This window comes from Delphinapterus leucas, chromosome 1, assembly GCF_059928025.1.
Source record: "Delphinapterus leucas isolate spDelLeu-1000000601 "Yukka" chromosome 1, BTC_Dleu_Yukka2, whole genome shotgun sequence".
Taxonomy (NCBI): Eukaryota; Metazoa; Chordata; class Mammalia; order Artiodactyla; family Monodontidae; genus Delphinapterus; species Delphinapterus leucas.
Genome location: NC_143129.1, coordinates 182,884,292 through 182,907,932, shown reverse-complemented (window position 1 = coordinate 182,907,932; position 23,641 = coordinate 182,884,292). Strand labels below are relative to the sequence as shown.

Genomic DNA, 23,641 nt, shown 5'->3' with positions numbered 1-23,641 from the left:
ATCTAAAGGAAAAATGACAAAGTTCAAGGTTTATTCATTCTGGATGATCTTACCATAACCATTTTTGAAATTTGTCAGGAAAAAACAAAAAGGAAAATGATGCACATGTACTAAAACTTAAACACTGTTCCGTGGTTAAAATTAATAAGAGCTTAAAAAAGTCTTCAGCCACTGCTAATCTTTTTTTCCCCCATTGGATGAGGCATAAATAAATAAGTAAAAGAGACATATAATACTTTGGTTTTTCTAATGCTTTATTTTTCAAGGGCTGTATGGAGGCAAAGATGGATCCTTTCAAACTTTCTATAGTTTCTCGCAGAAAAGCCCCCAAAGTGATTATCTTAACAATGAGAAAGGTGATCTTTTGCCTAAAACGATTGACTGTTGTGTGGATTATTTGGGAAATTTGAAGCTTGACCTGTGATTGTCAGCTACGTGACATTCTGTATGTTCTGTTGTTACACGGTGACAAGTTGATTCATCAGAGCCCTTGACTTTCGTGGGTCTGCAGGTCCCTGCAGCAGCCGTCCTTCCTGGTGCCGTACATGCTGTGTAGGAATCTCCCATACGGCTTTATTCAAGAACTGGTGAGAACCACTCACCAGGATGAAGAAGTGTTCAAGCAGGTAAGGTTTTGTGCGTTTGCTACTGAAAGTGCTGGATTAGGAGCTTCCCTGCTGAGCTAGATTTCTAAAGACGCCATATATTGAAAACTTTGGTTCCTGAATTTGAACATGTGCATGTTATTTACTCAGAGAGAGCTCCCCGAGGTGCCTGTCCTGAGGAAATCAGATTGACAGCTGCATTGTTCAGATCATGTGTACATTTCAACTAATCAGTCAAGCATCAGGTATTTTAAACATGGTCTGTGCTAAGTGCTTTGGGAGAGTAGAAGAAATATAAGGCCCTGTCTTTGATTTTAAGAAGCTTTTAACACACTACCAAGAGGTAGCATAAGACGTGATAGACATTTGCCAGATAAGTAGTGTTGAAAATCAGTTCTCTGAGTTTACAAAAAGGAGATTAATAAATCAAAGACCAAATTAGCTCAGCTGCAGTTTGCACGTCACATAAAACCATTGTCTTCTCACCACTAGACCGGGAATGAAGTCTCAGATCTTACTGATTACTTCATTCATTAAGTATCCATACATTTTTGGTATCCCATTATGTAAAGGCAAGTGAAAATGCAGATATGTAATATTTAATAATAAGGCTTAATAATAATAATAACAACTAAAAAGTTAGTCTTGAAGATTTCTTCCAAGGTAAAACCTTGGCATGAATTTTGATTACTGTTTTGTGGCCTGTGTTGTAAAGCAAGCACTTTGCCACAGCAACTTTAACACAGCTGTTTCCCATGATGAAAGGATGCTAATGACATTTTCTTACAATTTGTTGTATGATAATCTCTTTTTTTGTTTCTAGAAAGAACAAATAGAGGCAATAGCTACAAATGATATGATTCCTTTTAATCTGTTTTTTGAAAAACTCTGTTTGTTTATTTATGGCTGCTTTGGGTCTTCGTTGCTACGCACAGACTTTCTTTAATTTTGGCGAACGGGGGCTACTCTTCATTGCGGTGCGCAGGCTTCTCTTGTTGCGGAGCATGGGCTCTAGGCATGCGGGCTTCAGTAGTTGCAGCACACAGGCTTCAGTAGTTGCAGTGCACGGGCTCAGTAGTTGTGGCTCACGGGCTCTAGAGTGCAGGCTCAGTAGTTGTGGCGCATGGGCTTAGTTGCTCCGCGGCATGTGGGATCTTCCTGGACCAGGGCTCGAACCCGTGTCCCCTGCATTGGCAGGCGGATTCTTAACCACTGCGCCACCAGGGAGATCCCTTATCTGTTTTTATACCTAATATTATTTTTAACTGTTCATATTGAGGCCTTTGAATTCTCAGGAAGTGTGTTTTCAGCAGTTTTCAAAATATTAGTAAAAGAAGCATCCAGGAGTGAAAATCCCAGTCAGTGTTGTGTATTCTGTATTTGGAATTTATCAACTGCTCATCTTAGATGATGGCCTTACTGACTTATAGGAATATTTTAGGCATTATAGTGAGCTTTTCTTCTCTAGAAAATTAAGTGAACTCTGATGAAAATATATAACTGTCTTGGAAGGTTTAAATGATACTCTATATTATATGTGTAATATATATAAAGTAGAATACTTCTACTCAGAAAGACATCACTTGAGGAACCAGAGTAGCTTTACCTGTATGAAAGCCTGGAGATCAGCTAAAAAAGTATGTTATGCCTATTTTATTCATAAAGAAACTTACATAGAGGCTATGAAATGACCTCTATGTGTGTTTTTTTGTTCTTTTATATATTTTAAATTTATTTATTTCATCTTATTTATTTTTTGGCTGCATTAGGTCTTCATGGCAGTGCGCGGGCTTCTCAGTGCGGTGGCTTCTCTTGTTGTGGAGCACGGGCTTTAGGCACACGGGCTTCAGTAGTTGTGGAGCACGGGCTTCAGTAGTTGTGGTGCACGGGCTTTGTTGCTCCACAGCATGTGGGATTCTCCCGGACCAGGGCTCAAACCCGTGTCTGCTGCATCGGCAGGCGGACTCCCAACCACTGCGCCACCAGGGAAGCCCGACCTGTTTATTTTTAATCACAGACTTCTGATCCCTTGTCTTTTCTTACGTGTCACTACGTTCCCTCAAGAGAAATGATGAGTGCGGTGGAGTTGCTGAACTGAAAAACAGCGTTTTACCTTTTGTCTTAAGAATGTGGCAGATCTGAATTTCTTTTGACTGAAATTTCAGTCTTCCTTTAAAGTTTGAGATGTTCATAGATAAATAAACAGCAATAAATAGTAGCTAGAATTTAGAATTGGAGATGAACACTTGGAGCATTTTTTATCAGTGCCGGGAGGTATTTATTTGAAAATAAAATTATTTTAAAAACGTAAATCACACAAACAGTATAATGTTTGATCTTTGAAAAGTATTATGTTTAGTAATATTTTGTCTGCTTATTATAATTTAAACCCTACTTGCAAAAGAAGATAACTCTAAAGAAGTTTTACTTTATAGCGTTCCTGAAAAAAATGCTTAAGAGATTTTTCTAGATGATCAATTGTGAAATTTAGTTTTTGGTGATTCTGGAACTACTGTTTTTCCCTCGATTGCAGTTTGGGCATTTCCCACCCCTACACCTAAGCATTTCCTCTGCATTTTTAGCTAGCTTACGAAAGCACATTACTTCTACCCTGATTGCTTGGGTTGCGAGAACTAGAAGGATCTCTCCAAGAGCTGTGTTGATATCTCAAGACACTCCAATATACTTTGTAATGCAGGGCACCTTTTTAATACTGTGCTCCTTAAATGACAAAGGTGTTCCATGCAATGGGATGAAATTAGTAGGAAAGAGAATTTTTCAGGCCTCCTAGTAGCTTTTTAGAACACTCCCTTTTTCAACTTGTTGGCATTCAGACTGTCAGCTGTTGTTTACAACATTCTCAGCTTAATGTTATTAGTCTTGAGTCCCAACCAACTCCCCAAATGTGCTGCTCAGTGAGTACACTGTGAAGCTTAAACATGAGCTGTGCTGAGCAGATTCTGCAGTGTTCCTGTGCCCTGATATTAATGGTGAGCTTGTAAACGTAAATTTGAGTGCCCTTAGGCCCTGACATCAGGTTGTTGTATTAATCACACCATATATGGAGGTAAGGCATCCTGACGAAGTTTTCTTTTTCAGTTTCAACATTGACCAGCCATCTCTTTGTTCTACGTAATTCAAGTTAAGATACTCATAATATCCATTACTGGTCTATTGTTTTTGCTCTCTTCGAAGTAAACAAGGAAGAATGGAAAGAATTAAAGGTGTAGGTGTAGGGGTGGCAACAAAAGATTTCTTAAAACGTTAATAGAATTGAGCAGATATTGGAACATGTAGTCCAGTTTCTTTACAGATTATAGGTGCTTGGTAATCAGAAACATATTCGTTGCTGTGATATGCAGGTCAGAGTAATTTATTTGATTAGAGCAAGGAGCCCGGGAGAGTCCTACAGCAGGCTCCACATTTGTGAGTTTCTGTTGAATCACGGGGAGTCTTGTCAGAGTTTTAGGGTTCACCAAAACCTATTACTTCTGGAGAATTCAGCTGCCTTACTTTACGGTCAGCCTTGTGAAAGGACAAAGCAACACACTGTGGCTGGATTCTAGGCTCCTGTGTATGCAAAACAGCTTTTCCTTGGGCAAGCAGTGCAAATGCCTGGACTTGCAGATTCGGCACTTTATTTGACATGCCTCCTGTTCTTAAATTTTCTTTAACTTATATTTCTGATTTTTTTTTTTTCTTGCAGATCTTTATCCCCATTTTACAAGGCCTGGCTCTCGCTGCCAAAGAGTGCTCCCTCGATAGTGACTACTTTAAATACCCCCTCATGGTAAAACTTTATTCTTTTCCTTGTAACACATTCAGTAGATGTTTTTCTTCCAGATGATTTTAACATACACTTTTCTTTCAGGTCCATGATCAACCTTGTTTTCAAACTTAAAACATGAAATCATTGTGTTGGCCATGCAGAGTGTTTGGTGTGCAGTGAGATGCATCAGTGAAGACAGTTAGCAGCGCGGTACATATTTCACCATCCGAGCCTTAGACAGGAGTCAGTGATACAGTCATTAAAATGTACTTTGCCTTATTCTATAGCTTATGAAAACGATAATCATTGGTGGTCTCCTTCTTGATTGTCCTAGCAATGAGCATACCATATTTGGGGTGAAATTTTGTTAATTTAAAACAAAACAGAACAAAAAAAAGAACTGTGACAAATGCAAATAAAGAAGGCAGAGTTAGATTAAGAAAAGGAATACAATTTTGTCTTTACATAGTGACTTTGCACAGAAAATTGCACAGTGCTTTTCTTGTTCATCTTCCCCGTTTCCTGAGGCTGTACACTTCACTTCAGGCTTTACTTGGAAAACACAAATTTGCTCAGCTCCTGCAGGCACTTAGAGGAAGCATAAATTGTGGACAGAACTATTGGCTAGATTCTCACCAAGGGTCTTCAGAGTTGTGAAAATATTGGAACCAGAAAGAAAATAAGAGGCTGTTTTCTTCTCTGACCTTGCTTCTTTAAAATTTTGGGAGAAAAATACTTTGAAGTATTACTGAATATTTTTCATTCTAAAAGTATGAAGGAAAAATATCAAAACATGAAATTAGTTGACTCTGTATAAATACGACCTTGTGTAAATTGAAGCCTTGGTTAAATTGATGTTTTGCTGCCCATGTTCCTTTTACTCATTCTGCTAACTTGATTCCATCTTACCATTAATTCACTGCTTCCTGAGCACCTCAAGTGTGACACACACAGAGGACCCAGGAGCTCATGAGATAAGGTGCCTCTCCTCAAGGCAAAAATCAAGACCACAACGATACAGTCAGATAATTACAATCAGTGCAAAGACAGAGGTGTATTTATCTGTTTCAGAAAATCAAAAGTGAGCTAAAAGGCTAAATATTAAAGTTAAACATTAATTAATGTTTTAAACATTAAAGCCAGTTAAGTAGAAGGTGAAGCAGGAAGTCTTAGTTTTAAAAATAATTTTGAATGAATTTATGTCAGGGTTCTTCCTAGTGCACGTTATTCCCATTCCTAATGAAATTCTATTAATCCTTATGCATTGTTCTGTCTTTGGCACATAAAAAGAAGTGGAAAAATCTGATTATTTGAGTTCAGTGATGAAATCTCTTAGTGTACATTAATTATCACTGTATTATATAAATATTCCCTCCTGGAATTGTTGGCTTTTCTCTTGTGGTTTGAATTAGCTTGATGATTCAGTAAGGAGCTTTTAGTGTCACATATCAACAAAGTGTTCTTCTGGGTCGAAAGACAAAGGCCTCCATTATGATAGACAATAGTTTTATTTTGTACCATTATTGATGCTTGTGCAGCAAAGGGAGTGCACTGAGAGAAAGGGCAATAATTTAAGGCAGGAAGCGGAAGACCGTTGGAGCTAGAATCAGAAAGAAGCATGATTATCCTCTAGGTCAGTGGATCCCAACTTTGCCATACCTTGGAATCACCTGGGGATCTGTAGAAAGTACCTCTGCCTGGCTCTCCAAAGCTGTGACTTAATTCGTTGAGGATGTGGTGAGGGCGTGGCCTGGCATGGGGCTTTCAGAGGCTGCCCAGGTGATCCTAATGTGCAGCTGAGTTTGGGAGCCCTGGTGCTGAGCAGGGAGAATGTTTCCTTCTCAGTGGCTCTCTGAGCCTCAGCGGCTTCTCAGATGTGTCAGTGCCTAAATGCATGGACTCAAAAGCTTCCAGCAGCTGTTTTAGCAACTCCCATAGCAACATCCAAATCACAGAGGAAATTAAATTCACTGTTAAAATAGTGTTTGACTGTATTACCATGGCCATGGTAAACGCTTTTTATGTGCCTAAGAACTATATTTCCTGATTGTCTTAACTCGAGAACGATTGGAGCGCCAAAGGAAAACTTTGAGGCTCTCAAAAAACCAGGGATCTTGAAACCAAGGAACAGTTTTAAATATATTTTGAATTTGGTCGCTTATTAAATTTTAATTATTTATAGTCCTGTTTAATACTGGCAAGACTAGCCATCTAAAGTTTATGAAGCATATCTTTCTGGTATAGAAAGATGTTAAATGAAAAAATCATTTATTGTAAGAATATACTCATTTACCTCTGTGTGTATACGTACAAAAATATGTCTAGAAAGCTCTTGGCCAAAATATCAATAGAGGTTAATGAGGGTGAAGTTTATGAGCGACTTTTAGTTTCACTTTATATTTCTGTTTTATCGGAAGTTTTTTGCAACGCACATGTACTAGTTCATTCATCAGAAAAGCAGTGAAGCTATTTGTGCTTTGTTGGGAATGCATACGTATTTATAGGAGCATTAAAGCTATGTCTTGGTGTTACCCATGGTGGTCAGTTTAGGATGAAATACATTTAAATGACCCTTTCTGATCTTGTTTCTAGGCTTTAGGTGAGCTCTGTGAAACCAAGTTTGGAAAGACACACCCTGTGTGCAATTTGGTAAGTGCCACTCTAATGGACTTGCACATTTTCAGTGAACATGTAACACAGAAGATATTCCTTAAGTAACAGTATCTGAAAAATGTCTCTTGGAGGACGTTGAGATGCAGATGTGAGTAATACATGTGGGTGGCTCTCAACTGTCACATTGTTGTCACCTACATTATTTCCGGGAATGACATTATTCACTTCTCTTTTGTGATTTTTCGGGAGATAAGTATTGTACAGCTAGTACAACAGGTCCTGTTGGAAACGTTTCCTTGAGTCCTTTGGTGGTATAGGAATAGTTCATTTGCATGATATCAAATATTATCACGAAACATAGAAATTAAAAGTATATCTTGTAAAAATGTAGCGGACCTGGAGGGCTTTCCTTCATCTGAAATGAGAAAAAGTGGACAGGCATCCTGACATACTTGTGACCTTGTGTTTTTGGATGTTAAGTGTCAGCCATTTTGCTGGTGGCTAAGAGCCAGCTGAACAGGTCACCTGCCGAGAATTCTTCTTGTCTCATGTTTACATCACTTGCTGATTTAGCAGCTTGACTTGCGTCTTCTGTTTTTTCCTAGGTTGCTGCTTTGCCTTTGTGGTTGCCGAAGTCATTAAGCCCTGGCTCTGGGCGGGAGCTGCAGAGACTCTCGTACCTGGGGGCTTTCTTTAGCTTCTCAGTCTTTGCAGAAGATGATGTAAGTGCAGCGGCCCTTTGCACCTTGCCGCTCTTATGTTCAGATTCTTCCCCAAATGTATATTATACGTTGAATTTTTGCTTTCTCTTTCCAGGCAAAAGTGGTTGAAAAATATTTCTCAGGGCCTGCCATTACCCTGGAAAACACTCGTGTGGTGAGCCAGTCACTGCAGCATTACTTGGAGCTGGGAAGGGTAGGTGTTGAGAAAATGAATCCAAAGGATGAATGTGTTTTCAGTTCTGAAAGTTAAAAGCAGCACAATTATAGGCTCATTATAGTGTGATTAAGGTAATTGGGCCCCTGTCCTGGAAAGGAAATAGCAAAGGCTATTTTATTAAAACTATAACTACTCCCCTCTTCCACTCCACTTTCTGCTTTCATGCTGATCATCTTGATACAGTTGAGTACGGACCTTTCTTCTATCCTTGTAGTCAGGTTCTTCTAAAATGAGTGGACGTGGGAGAGGAGAAAAAGTGGGAAGGAGTTTAGCTTTTCGTAAAGTCAAAAAGGAATAATTTCTTAAACAAAGTTTAAATTTTTTTCTTCCCTTATAAAATAAATTTCAGCAAGAGCTTTTCAAGATTCTGCATAGTATTTTGTTAAACGGAGAAACCCGGGAGGCTGCTCTTGGTTACATGGCAGCTGTCGTCAATGCCAATATGAAGAAAGCACAGATGCAGGTAGGATTCCTGAAGACTGCTTTTACTTATTCATTAATTCATTCATCTAAGTCATATTTATTCAGAACCTACCAGACATTGTGCTAGGAAATGGAGATACAGTGTTGAACAAGATAGACAAGCTTCCTGCCTTTGTGGAGCTTATGTTCTATAGGGTAGATGAGTAGACATGTAAATGTTTAATTCTAGAATCGATGAAGCCAGTGAAGCAAGGTAGAGGACTTGAAAGTAACCATGGAGGCACCAGAAGGAAGGCATGGGAGTGTCCAAGGAGGAGACATTTGATCAGAGGCCTGACTGATAAGAAAGAGCCAGCCATCACAAGGCTGAGAAAAGAACTTTCTAGATACGTGTGAAACACGAAGGTGGGAGTGAACCAGCTTTGGAACGAGCCCCACGTGCAGGCTTTCGTGGCTGGAGGATAGTGAACAGGAAGGAAACCGGCGGGTCATGGGCTGGAGGGGTGGGCAGAGGCTCCATCAGGTTGAGCTGATGTTTTAAGAAGTGTCATGAGGAGCCACTGGAGGGTTTTTGGGAAGGAAATCACCAAGTCTGCTGTGTGGAGGATGGGCTAATGGGAGGAGGGGATACAGGAGCCAACCCAAGGAGACCAGGTACAAGGTGCGGTGTTCCTGATGAGGGAGGCTGGTGGCTGGGACCACTTTACTGGCATGGAAAAGTTAAAAGGGCATCCTTGCTATATTATTATTATTAAAAATAATTTATTTATTTTTGGCTGCATTGGGTCTTTGTTGCTGCATGTGGGCTTTTCTCTAGTTGCGGTGAGCGGGCGCTGCTCTTCGTTGCGGTGCGCAGGCTTCTCATTGCAGTGGCTTCTCTTGTGGCGGAGCACGGCCTCCAGGCCTGCGGGCTCAGTAGTTGTGACACGGGCTTAGTTACTCCACGGCATGTGGGATCTTCCCGGACCAGGACTCAAACCCGTGTCCCCTGCATTGGCACGCGGATTCTCAACCACTGCGCCACCAGGGAAGCTCCCTTGCTATATTATTAATGAGCAATGTGACATTTCTACTCAGAAGAAAAAGCAGAGAGAAGAGCACGGACGTGATATTAGACTGCCTGGATTTCCAACTGGGGTTCCACTGTTTGCCGGCAGTAGGATGTAGACAGTTGCTTCTCTGTGCCTCCATTTCCTTGTTGCCAAGTGGGGATAATAATAGTACCTGACTCGTGGACTTAGTGTATATAAAGCTGTTAGAATCATGCCCAGTACGTGGTGAGCACTCCACCGATGTTAACTATCTTTATTAGAATTATGGTCTTTTTTTTTTGGCTGTGCCACACGGCTTACAGGATCCCCAACCAGGGATTAACCCAGGCCCTGGGCAGTGAAAGCACGGCGCCCCAACCACTGGACCTCCAGGGAATTCCCGGAATTGTTGTATTCCTAAAGCAGGATTATTCTATCGCTGTCAGCCAGAGAAGCTGTTAGTCAAGTGGTAACTGTGAAACGAGTTGTTCTGATGCTTTTGAGGGGAAATAAAGAAGAGAAAGGAAATAGCATTTATTGCATTTCTGCTTACTGATTTTGAGGATCTTAGGCAAATCACTTAAATTCTCTGAGCCTTAGTTTCCTCCTCTGTAAAATGTGAATAACAGTATCATTCAATTCTAAGGGCTATTGTGGAGATTCAGTGAGAGAAAACCCTTCACGTATGGTTAACACTCAACAAATCGCACCTGCCAGTAGAGTGACGATGGTGGTGCTATAGGTGTCCCCTCGCTGACTTCAGGATGAAAGTTTGCTCTCCTTTCTGTACACTTGTGCCAAAATTTCTGTTCAGATCATGATTTTAAATACTTTTCTCTTTCACAGACGGATGATAGATTGGTATCTACGGACGGATTGATGCTGAATTTCCTTTGGGTGCTGCAGCAGCTAAGCACAAAGATCAAGTTAGAGACGGTCGACCCCACGTACATATTCCACCCGAGGTGTCGGATTACTCTTCCCGGCGATGAGACGAGAGTGAATGCAACGATGGAGGACGTGAATGACTGGCTGACTGAACTTTGTGAGTGACCTGTTCATTGTTAGGTCGTTAAAAGCTGCCCTTCTTTTATTATCTTTTTTTGGTTGCCCCACGTGGCACGTGGGATCTTAGTTCCCAGACCAGTGATCGAACCCACGCCCTCTGCATCGGAAGCATGGAGTTGTAACCACCGGACCACCGGGGAAGCAGTTCTTCTATTTTCTTTTAATTACAAAAAGTAGAGTAGATATGCATTCTAACCGAAGGACCCATTTGGACTCGGCATCATCCCACAGTGTGAATCTGACACCAGCTACAGCGTCCCTGTCTGTCACCTCCCAGCGTCCCACCCCCATCCCTGGGGCTCCCTCTTGCCCTTGTTCCTGTTCTCCGTCATCAGTGCCAGTTTTCACTGACTCCTCTCCCCCTAAAGCTGCTACATCAGACTGTTATGGGATTATCAGGAGGAGAACTTTAATAAACATCTTAATAGCAACGCTACTGTCTTACTCGTTAAATATAAGGAGACTGAGGCTCCAGAAGGTGCCCAGCTCACCTAGCCTGTCAATCAGCGAGTTGCAACTGCGGCTCAGGTGTGCTGAGCCGAGCCCAGGGCTCTGTCTGCTCCACCACACTCCCTGATCTGGGTCCATCCTTCCCGGTGTTTAGTTCGGTTCCATTTTTTCTTACTTGGCAGTAGTGAGGGAAGCAACCTAATTCTTTAGGGAATTTCTGTTCCTCTCAGGCGACCTGATTTCTGATAAGCCAGGCAAACTCCAGAATTAGGATCTGGGCTCCCGGGGCCAGGCCAGCCAGGGTTGGGGGTAGTTAGAGGGTTTGTGGAGAAGGTCAAGGGGGTCCCCTAAAGAACAGGCTGCCCAGAGGACGGCTGGAGCTAAGGAAGACGCTTTCTGAGGAAGGCCCCTTCCAGAGGGAGGGCCTGTGGGAGAGAGCAAGAAGAGAGCCTACCCTGCTTGACCACAGCTGCTTTCCCGGCTAAACGCAATCGTGACAGAGAGGTCCAGAGGAGCAGAGGGAGAGAATGCAAAGGAGTATAGATGGAGAAGGCAGAAGAGAAGGAAGGACACAGGCAAAGGGAAGCTTGTGACGAATAAAATGTATCTGAGAGACCGGTGATCAGGAAAACAGAAAAGTAGAAATCCAAGAGAAATGGGTACATATTTTATGTTGCAAAATACTGGGTTTGAAAGTGATTCCTGAGTGAAGGAAAATAATGACTTTCTGGGCTTCCCTGGTGGCACAGTGGTTGAGAGTCCGGCTGCCGATGCAGGGGGCACGGGTTCGTACCCCGGTCCAGGAACATCCCATATGCCGTGGAGCGGCTGGGCCCGTGAGCCATGGCCGCTGAGCCTGCGTGTCTGGAGCCTGTGCTCCACAATGGGAGAGGCCACAACAGTGAAGAGGCCTGCGTACCGCAAAAAAAAAAAAAAAAAAAAGACTTTTCTGCTTTTCCATTTCTTTGTTTTGTTACAATCCCTAAGAATCTGTCAGTACTGGGAATGCTATTCATTCACCCAAGTGAGCCACGTCCAGCTTATGTGGAGGGGTGGTTCTCAGCTGCACCAGGTGAGAAGTTAGAGTTTACAGAGTCTAGGAAAAAGAGAAAAATTTATTTTGTTTGGATGCTAATGACTCCTCACAAATTGTTACTACCTCTCTAGAAATACATTTATGAGCTAGAGATATGCAATAAAAATTAATACAATAAAAAAAAAAGTTCTTTTTTGGATTAGCCAACATCAAATAGATACGTAAAACAAATGGGAGGAAATGTGCTGTTCTGGGTTTAAATATATATGTGTATACAATAGAAATGATAGCAATGACTTAGTTATTATGTAGATTTTATATATGCCAGTTAAAATTCTCATGAAATCTCTCATAGATCTTGATGAATTGATGGAATAAAAATACGAATATTTTGAAGGTGTTATGATTATGGATCTTTTTCTCTATATTATAAAGCATGTTATTAAAGCAACTATATACTTCAATTAAAAAAATTTTAAGGGGTTTCCCTGGTGGCGCAGTGATTGAGAATCTGCCTGCTAATGCAGGGGACACGGGTTCGAGCCCTGGTCTGGGAAGATCCCACATGCCGCGGAGCAGCTAGTCCCGTGAGCCACAACTACTGAGCCTGCGCGCCTGGAGCCTGTGCTCTGCAACAAGAGAGGCCGCGATAGTGAGAGGCCCGCGCACCGCGATGACGAGTGGCCCTCCGCTTGCCACAACTAGAGAAAGCCCTCGCACAGAAACGAAGACCCAACACAGCAAAAATAAATTAATTAATTAATAAACTCCTAAAAAAAATTTTTTTTAAAACATGTTACTTAATGACAAACATAAAAACCATAAGACATTTAGTTTTAAACATTATAAAATTATTCATGGAGTAATGTAGAGATTCCATCCTTCCCCGGCACGAAAAAGCCGAACAGAGGATTTGACCCAGCCATAAAAGAGAGAGAAATTTTTTTTTTTTTTTTTGCGGTACGTGGGCCTCTCACTGTTGTGGCCTCTCCCGTTGCAGAGCACAAGCTCAGCGGCCATGGCTCACGGGCCCAGCTGCTCCGCGGCATATGGGATCTTCCCGGAGCGGGGCACGAACCCACGTCCCCTGCAACGGCAGGCGGACTCTCAACCACTGCACCACCAGGGAAGCCCCAGAGAGAGAAATTTTTAATGATTTAAGAAATGGAAAATATCATCAGAGATAATATATATATATCTTAATATATAAACATACTTTTTATAGAGGGAGAGAAAATGAATACGTAAAATAAAAGAATGGGAGAAAATATGTGTCACATAATTGATAAAATCATATTCAAAATGCAGAACGGTTATAAATGTGTAAAACCAAAACTAAATTCTACCAAGAAACAGTTATCTTTTGTTTGGGGGGAAAAAATATAAGCAGTATATGTCAAGTAAAATATACTTGTAGGGAAAAATATACATATTTGTAGGAATTAGATACAAATTGAAAGAAATTCAAGTTAACGTTCTATAACTATAAATTATTCAAAAACAGAGTGATAAGATAGAATATAAGTTTGTAAATAAATAGATGGTATTTTATCAATTAATTTAGTCTATCTAAAGTGAATTCTGTTGATTCATAACAAAAATCTGTAATACTGTCTTTCTCAATAATTCCACTTCCCAGAATATACTCCCAAAGCTGGCAACGGAGAGGGGATGAGGGAGTAACTTGTTATACATAGATCCTCCCAGCACTGTTTCTAATAGAGAAAAATTAGAAACAACAAATATGTCCAACAGTAGGGAAATGGCTATGGAATCTGTAGCTTATTTACATAATCTAATACCGTTTTGAGGTTTAACAATGATGTTTGAATAGTAGAAATGATTCTATAAAATACACCAGGAAGACACATCACCGAAGATTGTTGGTGTACATTTGTATAAACATTTAATTAGATGGGACAGAGTACCTGATCATAAATGGAGCTCAGAGGAATTCTGTTTTTCTTATAACATTACCTAAGCCTAATTTTTTTTTTATAAATTTATTTATTTATTTTGGCTGCTTTGGGTCTTCACTGTTGCGCATGGGCTTTCTCTAGTTGAGGCGAGCGGGGGCTACTCTTCGTTGCAGTGCGCGGGCTTCTCACTGCAGTGGCTTCTCTTGTTGCAGAGCATGGGCTCTAGGCGCGCAGGCTTCAGTACTTGTGGCACGTGGGCTCAGTAGTTGTGGCTTGCGGTGTCTAGAGCACAGGCTCAGTAGTTGTGGCACACGAGCTTAGTTGCTCCTCAGCATGTGGGATCTTCCTGGACCAGGGATCAAACCCGTGTCCCCTGCCTTGGCAGGCGGATTCTTAACCACTGTACCACCAGGGAAGTCCCATTAATTCTAATTTTTTAAAAGTGTCCTTGGGGGCTTCCCTAGTGGCACAGTGGTTGAGAGTCCGCCTGCCGATGGAGGGGACGTGGGTTCGTGCCCCGGTCCGGGAAGATCCCACATGCCGTGGAGTGGCTGGGCCCGTGAGCCATGGCCACTGAGCCTGCGCGTCCGGAGCCTGTGCTCCGCAACGGGAGAGGCCACAACAGTGAGAGGCCCAAGTACCACCAAAAAAAAAAAAAAAAAAAGTGTCCTTAAACTTCTTGAAAATACAAGTATAATTTTGTCTTCTTAATTGTGCTTTTCCTCTGATATAGTCATGTGATAGATTTTATTTCGGGGATTTTGTTCTTTTTCCTAGATGGAGATCAATCTCCGTTTTCTGAGCCGAAATTCCCTACGGAATGCTTCTTCCTTACCCTGCACGCCCACCATCTCTCAATTCTGCCGGGTTGCCGACGCTACATCCGCAGACTCCGGGCCATACGGGAGCTCAACAGGTATGTGTATGATGCCGTGTCCTGAGGTTGCCTGAGTCACCACTTGTTCTCACAAGCAGGCAGTTCCCTTGTGACCAGTAGATTTGAATGTGAGGGGTACATAGGTTACAGTATACCATCTGCCTCTGCTACTACATCCATGTTCCTTGATTGGCCAGAGTTCTTTACATGGTGAAGTGACCCAAACTTAGATTTCTAGAGTTCTCAACCCTTGGTATATGGTTGAGACTTCCATTAACTTTTTCCACTGGGCACCATATTATCAGGAGGCACTTTAAAGGATTTCTCGGGTTCCAGACATATCCCTCTTTCTCTGGACTGTGAAACAGTAACTCTGGTTTCCCTTAATAAACAAGGTCATTTACTCTCACTAACATGTAATTCACTTTTTTTGCACATTGTCCTGTGGCATAAGAAGTCTAAAAGGGCCAGATAGTAGCCTCAGTTTCCTATTCATTAGTACCATTGTTGTTTTTCTTAATCTAAGCATTTCTCCCCATGTACCAGCACCTGCAAACAAAGGTCACAGGAATAGGAGGCAAACATTTTTTTGAACAGGTCATCTGGAATAATAATGGAGTAGCCACTTAACACCATTTGGTCCGGGAGTGGTGTAGTCCGAGTATGATAGAAAATGTGTCGTATCTATGTCTACCTTGAATTAAAATAGAATCAATCACTTAATAATTCTAATAACTGCCTGGTAGATTTCTTAATATTTTTTTTCTACATGTAATCATGTTGTCTGTAAATGATGACAGTTTTCTTTCTTTGTCATAATTTTCTTTTTTATTTTTATTATTTTTCTAATTTTAATTATGCTTTATTATTTGACCTACATGCTATTTATGATTGTATTGATTAATTTTAAATTCTTTTCCTTTTTTTTTTTTTTAACCCCACATTTGTTTATTTATTTATTTCTTTGGCTGTGTTGGGTCTTCGTTTCTGTGCGAGGGCTTTCTCTAGTTGTGGCAAGCAGGGGCCACTCTTCATCGCAGTGCAAGGGCCTCTCACTATCGCGGCCTCTCTTGTTGCGGAGCACAGGCTCCAGACGCGCAGGCTCAGTAGCTGTGGCTCACGGGCCCACTTGCTCCACGGCATGTGGGATCTTCTCAGACCAGGGCTCGAACCCGTGTCCCCTGCATTAGCAGGCAGATTCTCAATCACTGCGCCACCAGGGAAGCCCTCATAATTTTCTTTTTCATGCCTTACTGCCCTGGCTACAATTTCTACTACAGTCTTGAGTAGAAGTATTGATAACTTTATTAAAATTTCTTTCTTTTTCCCGTTAACGGGGGGAAGTTTTTTAGACATCCTCTATCATCAGATTAAGGAAACTCCCTTTTAGGTGATTATTTTCTACAGGCTTTTTGTTCTCAACAGGAGTTGAATTTTATTAAAATCTTTTTCCATCTCTGTTGAGGAGATCAGATTTTTTTTCCCCTTTATTCTATTAATATGGTTGAATTACATCAGCTGGCTTTCTGATATCAAACCAATCTTACATTCTTTTTTTATTATTATTATTATTTTATTTATTTTATTCTTGACTGTGTTGGGTCTTAGTTGTGGCACGTGGGATCTTTGTTGAGGCATGCAGGATCTTTTGTTGCAGTTCCTGGGCTTCCCTCTAGTTGTGGCGTGTAGGTTTTCTCTCTGTAGTTGTGGCGCGCAGGCTCCAGAGTGTGTGAGCTCTCTAGTTCAGGCATGCAGGCTCAGTAGTTGTGGCACGCAGGCTTAGTTGCCCCGTGGCATGTGGGATCTTAGTTCCCTGACCAAGGATCAAACCCGCATCCCCTGCATTGGAAGGTGGATTCTTTACCACTGGACCACCAGGGAAGTTCCCTTATATTCTTGAAATAAACTCAACTCTATATTATTGCTTTTAAATCTCATTGGATATTCAATTTGCTAATATTCTGTTTAGGAGTTTTGAGTCTATATTCAAAAGAAAGATTGACCTATGATTTTCATTTCTTGTTAAGTCCTTCTCAAATTTTGTTATCAACATTATTCTTGCCACATAGAATCAGTTGTGGAGTGTTCCCTCTTTTTATATTTTTTGAGGAGTTTATTGTGTAAGAATTATTTTATTTCTTCCTTAAATGTTTGGAAACATTGATGAAGTTGTCTGGGCTTAGAGTTTTCTATGTGGGAAGTTTTTTAAATTATGTATTTTATTGTTAATAGATATAGGCCTGTTTAGATTTTCATTTCATCTTGTGCCAGTTTTCCTGTGGTATGTAAAGTTTCAAAACTTTTCGGTATAAAGTTGTTCATAGTATCCTCTTTTTATCACTTTTGTGTCTGTAGGGCCTTTATTATTTCCTTTTAGTTTAATTTGCTTTTTGTTGATGTTTCTATTGCTTTTTTTTTTTTTTTTTTTTTTTTTTTGCGGTACGCGGGCTTCTCACTGTTGTGGCCTCTCCCGTTGCGGAGCACAGGCTCCGGACGCGCAGGCTCAGTGGCCATGGCTCACGGGCCCAGCCGCTCCGCGGCATGTGGGATCCTCCCGGACCGGGGCACGAACCCGCGTCCCCTGCATCGGCAGGCGGACTCCCAACCACTGCGCCACCAGGGAAGCCCTCTATTGCTTTTTGAGGTTGATATTTAAATCATTCATTTTCAGCTCTTTCTTATATATGCATTTAAGGCTGTTTAGTTTCCCTCTAAGTATGGCTTTAGCTGCATCCCTCATTTTTAGTAGGTCATCTTTTTTACTGAGGTATAATAGACATATAACATTATGTTGGTTTCAGGTGTACAACATAATGATTTGATGTTTGCATATATTGCAAAATGGTCACCACAATAAGTCTAATTAACATCTGTCACCGTACATAGTAACATATTTTTTTCTTGTGATGAGAACTTTTAAGATCTCTCTCAGCAACTTTCAAATACACAGTACAGTATTATTAACTATAGTCACCATGTTGTATATTACATCCCCATGACTTACTTATTTTATAACTGGTAGTTTGTGTACCTTTTGACTCCCTTGACCTATTTTGTCCACCCCACTCCCCCACCTCTGGCAGCCACCAGTCTTCTTCTCTGTGTCTTTGAACTTGGTATTTTGGGTTTTTGTTTGTTTTTTTAGGATTCCATACATAAGTGAAATTATATGGTATTTTTCGCTGTCCGACTTATTTCACTTAGCATAATGCCTTCAAGGTCCATCCATGTTGTTACCAGTGGCAAAATTTCATTCTTTTTTATGGCCGAATAATATTCCTCTGTGTGTGTGTGAGACATTTCTTTTTCCATTCATCTGTTGGTGGACACTTAGATTGTTTCTCTATCTTGGCTATTGTAAAAAATGTTGCAGTGAACATGGGGGTGCATATATCTTTTCATTTTTGTTTTCGTGGGCTAAATACCCAGAAGTGGAATTGCTGGATCATACGGTAGTTCTAATTTTAATTTTCTGCAGAACATCCATACTGTTTTCCATAGTGGTTGTACCAGTTTACATTCCCACCAACAGTGCACAGGGGTTCCCTTTTCTCTGCATTCTTACCAACACTTATTTCTTATCTTTTTGATAGTGGTCATTCTAACAGGGATGAGGTGATATCTCATTGTGGTTTTGATTTGCATTTCCTTGATAGTGATCTTGAGCACCTTTTGGTATGTCATATTTTATTGTTCAGTTCAAAATACATCCTAATTTTTATTATTTCTTACTTGTGGATTATATAAAGATGGGGTGCTTAAATTCCAGATTCTTGGGGGGATTTGTTCATTTATCCTTTGTTACTGATTTCTAGCTAAATTCCATTGTCAGAAGACATATTCTGATTTGTGTTCTTTGAACTTTATTGAGATTTGCTTTGTAGCTAACATTTAAATTAATAAATGTTCCATAGCGGAAATGAGCGCACAGGAATTCCCTGGCAGTCCAGTGGTTAGGACTCTGCACTCTCACTGCTGAGGACCTCGGTTCAATCCCTGGTCAGGGAGCTAAAATCCCATGCGCCACGCAGCCAAAAAAAAAGAAGAAAAGAAAAGAATCCGCTTTCTATATTGCTTTTTGCAGTATTTCGCATATATCGTTTAAGTTTGTTTATCTTTTGTTCAAATTTTCCTTATGTCTGCTGATTTTATCAGCTTATAGTATCAGTTATTGAGAGGCTTATAAAAATTTCCAACTCTGATTTGTCTGTTCCTTCATCCTGGAATGGATGCTGTCCTGTGGTCCCATCATTCCCACTGACTTCGGAGGATACATTTCAATGGCACCATCTTCACTCCCAGCCTGCAGTGAGGGTTGGTGCCTTTCAGAGATGTTGGTGTTTCCCTCACCTGTGTATTTTTCAGTGCTGTGATACAAGAAGTATCTTCCAGGGCTTCCCTGGTGGCGCAGTGGTTAAAAATCTGCCCGCCAATGCAGGGGACATGGGTTCAAGCCCTGATCCAGGAAGATCCCACATGCTGCGGAGCAGCTAAGCCTGTAGTCCGTGGCAACTAAGCCCGTGTGCCACAACTACTGATCCTGCACTCTACAGCCTCCGAGCCACAACTACTTAGCCCGCACATCTAGAGCCCGTGCTCCACAACAAGAGAAGCCACTGCAATGAGAAGCCCGCGCACCACAACAAAGAGTAGCCCCCGCTCGCCGCAACTAGAGAAAGCCCGCGCGCAGCAGTGAAGACCCAATGCAGCCAAAAATAAATAAATAAAATAAATTTTTTAAATAAAAAAATTAATTAAATAAATAAAAGTACATCTGGCTGAAGTCAGATTAAGAAAATAAAAGAAGTATCTTCCAGGACACAGTTGGGGTATGTGTGTGTTTTGAGAGGGTGGTTTTCTGAGCTAGTCATATGTGGTAAATCTATATTAATATTCCAAGCTTCTTATATTTTGGATTCCTTCCTCTGAATTTATATCAAGGAATTCCTAACAACTCAACTTCAATTCTAGGTTTTAGTCAACCAGGTGGGCACACAGTTAGAGCCCCTCCCAGATACTCAGGATAAGGTTGAATCCAGAGACTGTGGTCGTATTCATGTCAATGAATTTATCCCCACTTAGGAGTGTGTTAGCATGTTCCTCTCTTGGTGATCAAGCATCTTCAGAATCTGTTCCACACATACTGCCACATTTGTTCACTACATATGTAGTAGGTAGAATAGTGGTGCGGCAAAGATGTTCATGTCCTAGTGCCCAGAACTTGTGAATGTGTTACCTTACATGGTAAAAGAGACTTTGCAGATGTGATTAATTGTAGGATCTCGAGATGGAGAGGTTTTCCTAGATTATCCGGGTGGACCCAATGTATCACAACGGTCCTTTTAAGAGGGGGGCAAGAAGGTCAGAGTGAGAAAGGAAATGTGATGACAGAAGCAGACATCAGAGTGATGTGGGTCCACAAGCCAAGGAATGCAGGCTCCCTCTAGAAGCTGGAAAGGGCAAGGAAACACTCTCCCTAGAGCCTCCAGAAGGAATGCATCCCCTGCTGACCCATTTTAGATTCCTGACCTCTGGAACTCTAAGACTATAATTGCGTTGCTGCAAGCCAGTAAGTTTGTGATGATTTGTTACAGCAGCAATAGGAAGCTAATATAACATATTAGCAAATCTTGGTCTTTCTTTTTTCTTCAAATATGTGCTTTTCCTGCATGTGGCTTTGTAATTGGCCCATAAGGACAGTGATTGATCTCACTCCAGTTTCGGTTCTGGAAGCAATGAGGTATGATGGGTTGGGACCTAAGGGAAATTGGCATCATCCTGCAATTTGACCATCTGAGCTACAATCACTGCAGGAGCTGCTTCTGCTGTCAGACGAGGCTCAGGGGATTTAGGGATTTGGGTACTTTGGTTCTCCTGAACTCCTCCATTTGAATTCTTGGAGTCCCAGTCTTTGCTCTGACATTTAGATAAGAGATCCAGTGAGGTTATGGATTCAGTCTATGTTATAATTTGGTGCTTTATAGGACCAGACTCTGCTTCTTTATGGTCGCCTTAGAAACTCCCTGACTCATTGGTTTGTTCTTGAGGCGAGATTTTAAAATCTGGAGCCTGTCATTTTCTTCTGTGAGCTTTCCAGCATAGTTACAAGTAGCCACACCATCTCTTCACTCTAGGAGGTCACTGGTGATCATTTATGCAGCTGTTTTTCCACTGAGAACCTGGGCTACCAGTTTTATGCCCTCACATGCTAACGGAATCTTCACCGCTTTCTTTTTTTTTAGTATTTATTTTTAATTATTTATTTTGGCTGCACCGGGTCTTAGTTGTGGCACACGGGATCTTAGTTGCGGCATGCGGGATCTAGTTCCCCAACCACGGATCGAACCCAGGCCCCATGCATTGGGAGCGTGGAGTCTTACCCACTGGACCACTGGAAGTCCCCTTCACCACTTTCAAACCAGCCCAGTCGAAGAACTAATCCCAAAGGCCCATTTTTCTGAAGGGCCTGTTACCTGTAACCTCTTCTTGCCAATAAGCATATAGGTCGTTATGTTAGTTTCCTTTTGCTACTGCAACAGATTACCATGACCTTTGTGAGTTAAAACAACAAAAATTATTACCTTAGGGTTCTGGTGGTCAGAAGTCCTAAAATCAAGACTGCATTCCTTCTGAGGCTCTAGGGAAGGATCTCTTTCTCTGCCTGTTCCAGCTGCTGGAGACCCCCTACCTTCCTTGGTTCACGGCCCGCTTCCTCTCTTCAAAATCAGCACCATCGCATCTTCAGCTCTCCCTCCCTCTGATCTCTGCTTCACTTGTCACAACTCTTTCTCTTACTCTGACTCCCTCTTTCTCTTAGAAGGACCCTGAGATGACATTGGGCCCACCCAGACATATGGGCCCGTCTCAGACTCCATACCCTTAATCACATCTGCAAGTTTCCTTTTGCCATGTAAGGTAACATATTCACAGGTTCTGGGGATTAAGCTGTGACATCTTCCTGTGGGGCGGTGGGGCGGAGCATTATTCTGTCTACCATTATTCATGTTCCAGTTGTAGACAGAGGAATCCACTTCATCTGAGATAAGCAGAAAGAGGATAATTAAGGCTACTATTTGGTTTATTGAATCACTGGCACGCCTGGAAAAGAGGACTCCCAGAGCTCTTCTTCGAACCTGGCCTGGCAGGAAGAAGCTGCTTCAGGGTTCAGCCTCTGCCAGTGCTTCAAGCAAAACCCGTCCACACTGTGCTTCCAGAAGAACCATGTGGCTCTCACTTCACTATATTCACCTCTGCCTTCAGTGAGGGCTCACCTCTTGGTGGAAGCTAGGTCATGTGCAGAAATGCTGGCAGCAAGGGAATCAAGGAAATGTAGTTTTTGTTTTTGTTTAATTTATTTATTTAATTAATTTATCTTTGGCTGTGTTGGGTCTTCGTTGCTGTGCGCGGGCTTTCTCTAGTTGCGGCGAGCGGGGGCTGCTCTTCGTTGTCGTGCACGGGCTTCTCGTTGTGGTGGCTTCTCTTATTGCGGAGCACGGGCCTCTAGGTGCGTGGGCTTCAGTAGTTGTGGCACGCAGGCTCAGTAGTTGTGGCTCGCGGGTTCTAGAGAGCAGGCTCAGTAGTTGTGGCACACGGGCTTAGCTGCTCCACGGCATGTGGGATCTTCCCGGACCAGGGCTCAAACCCATGTCCCCTGCATTGGTAGGCGGATTCTTAACCGCTGCACCACCAGGGAAGTCACTAGGAAATGTACTTTTAAAGAAGTTATTGCCCCCTAGTTTCCTACACAATGTTTTGATAGATAGAAAGGGTTGACATAGTGTTAAGTGAGCCAGTCTTTAAAATGTGCAGCATATTACATGATCAGGGAAGGCTTTACCTGTCTGACAGGTGATATTTGAGGAGATACCTGAAGGGAGTGAAGGAGCAAGTCGCAAAGGTAACCTCAGAGAAGAGCATTCCAAGCAGAAGGAAAAGTGCCCTTAGTAAAGTAGCCTTTTGTTTTGGGTAATTGAGTAGGCATAGTAACCTTGCATTTTCTCCCTCCCAGAAAAACAGGGAACAATGTATTTCCTTCCAAAAGTAATGATTACTGTATTTCATCAAATCTAAAATGCCATCCACTTTAAGACATCGTTATGTTGGGAACCAGTAAGAAAGAAAAATACTGCCAATTTAGCCACAACTTGCCACTGAGTTTGGTGATGCTGACATGGGGGGAGAGAGGGGACATGTGTCTGAAAGTCAGTGACATGGTGAAAATGAACACATAAGGTGGGTGATGGATCTCTGTGTCTTCTTTCATTTGACTGTTAGTCTTTACTTTCAGAACTGTGGAAGACTTGAAAAACAATGAAAGCCAATGGAAAGACTCCCCACTGGCAGCTAGACACCGTGAAATGCTGAAGCGCTGCAAAACTCAGCTTAAGGTTTGTATCATTAATTGGGATAATTATACACCAGCCTCATAATAGTAATTTTCCCACCAGAATATGAGCAGTGTAATGTCCTCAGTTTTTCTCATTATTCTCTTCCCCCCAAGATAAAAATGGTACATTTAAAAACTTGTGGATAGTTTCTATGTATATTTAAATCTCAGGACAGAAAATGCCTATGCCTATGCCCATGACAGTATGAATTCTTAATGGATTTTATCATCCTCAGTTGAACGTCACCTCCCTTTCCTTGCCTTGTGCAAGATCCTCCCCATCTGCTAACCCTCACCCCCGCACCTCTAAACACACACAACTCCAGTTTGTCCAGCCACGCATTTTCATGATGTTTGACAAAGTGGATTTGTGGTAGTGGAAAGATCTGTTTGCTTTGCCCCTCATTGTTCGTTTAATTGAAAATGATCCATCTTATAGAACCTAACTGCAGATGGGAAGATTTCTGCTTATGAGACATAGCTGGAAACAAATGCTAGCTAAGGTTGTACAAGGGAAGCACAGGC

The 23,641-nt window shown here is 41.7% G+C and overlaps 1 protein-coding gene across 10 annotated transcripts in view; it reads left to right on the top strand.

Annotated features, from left to right (window-relative positions):
- UBE4B (ubiquitination factor E4B) overlaps positions 1-23,641 on the top strand; it is a 110,736-nt gene that overhangs the window by 56,095 nt on the left and 31,000 nt on the right. For all 10 annotated transcript variants that reach the window (XM_089901667.1, XM_089901679.1, XM_089901676.1 and 7 more), the window contains 9 exons: positions 512-626; positions 4,312-4,395; positions 6,967-7,023; positions 7,593-7,709; positions 7,804-7,902; positions 8,276-8,389; positions 10,227-10,425; positions 14,631-14,769; positions 23,018-23,117. In XM_089901667.1, coding sequence (XP_089757793.1) covers positions 512-626; positions 4,312-4,395; positions 6,967-7,023; positions 7,593-7,709; positions 7,804-7,902; positions 8,276-8,389; positions 10,227-10,425; positions 14,631-14,769; positions 23,018-23,117 — 1,024 coding nt within the window. The remainder of the gene's footprint in view (positions 1-511; positions 627-4,311; positions 4,396-6,966; positions 7,024-7,592; positions 7,710-7,803; positions 7,903-8,275; positions 8,390-10,226; positions 10,426-14,630; positions 14,770-23,017; positions 23,118-23,641) is intronic.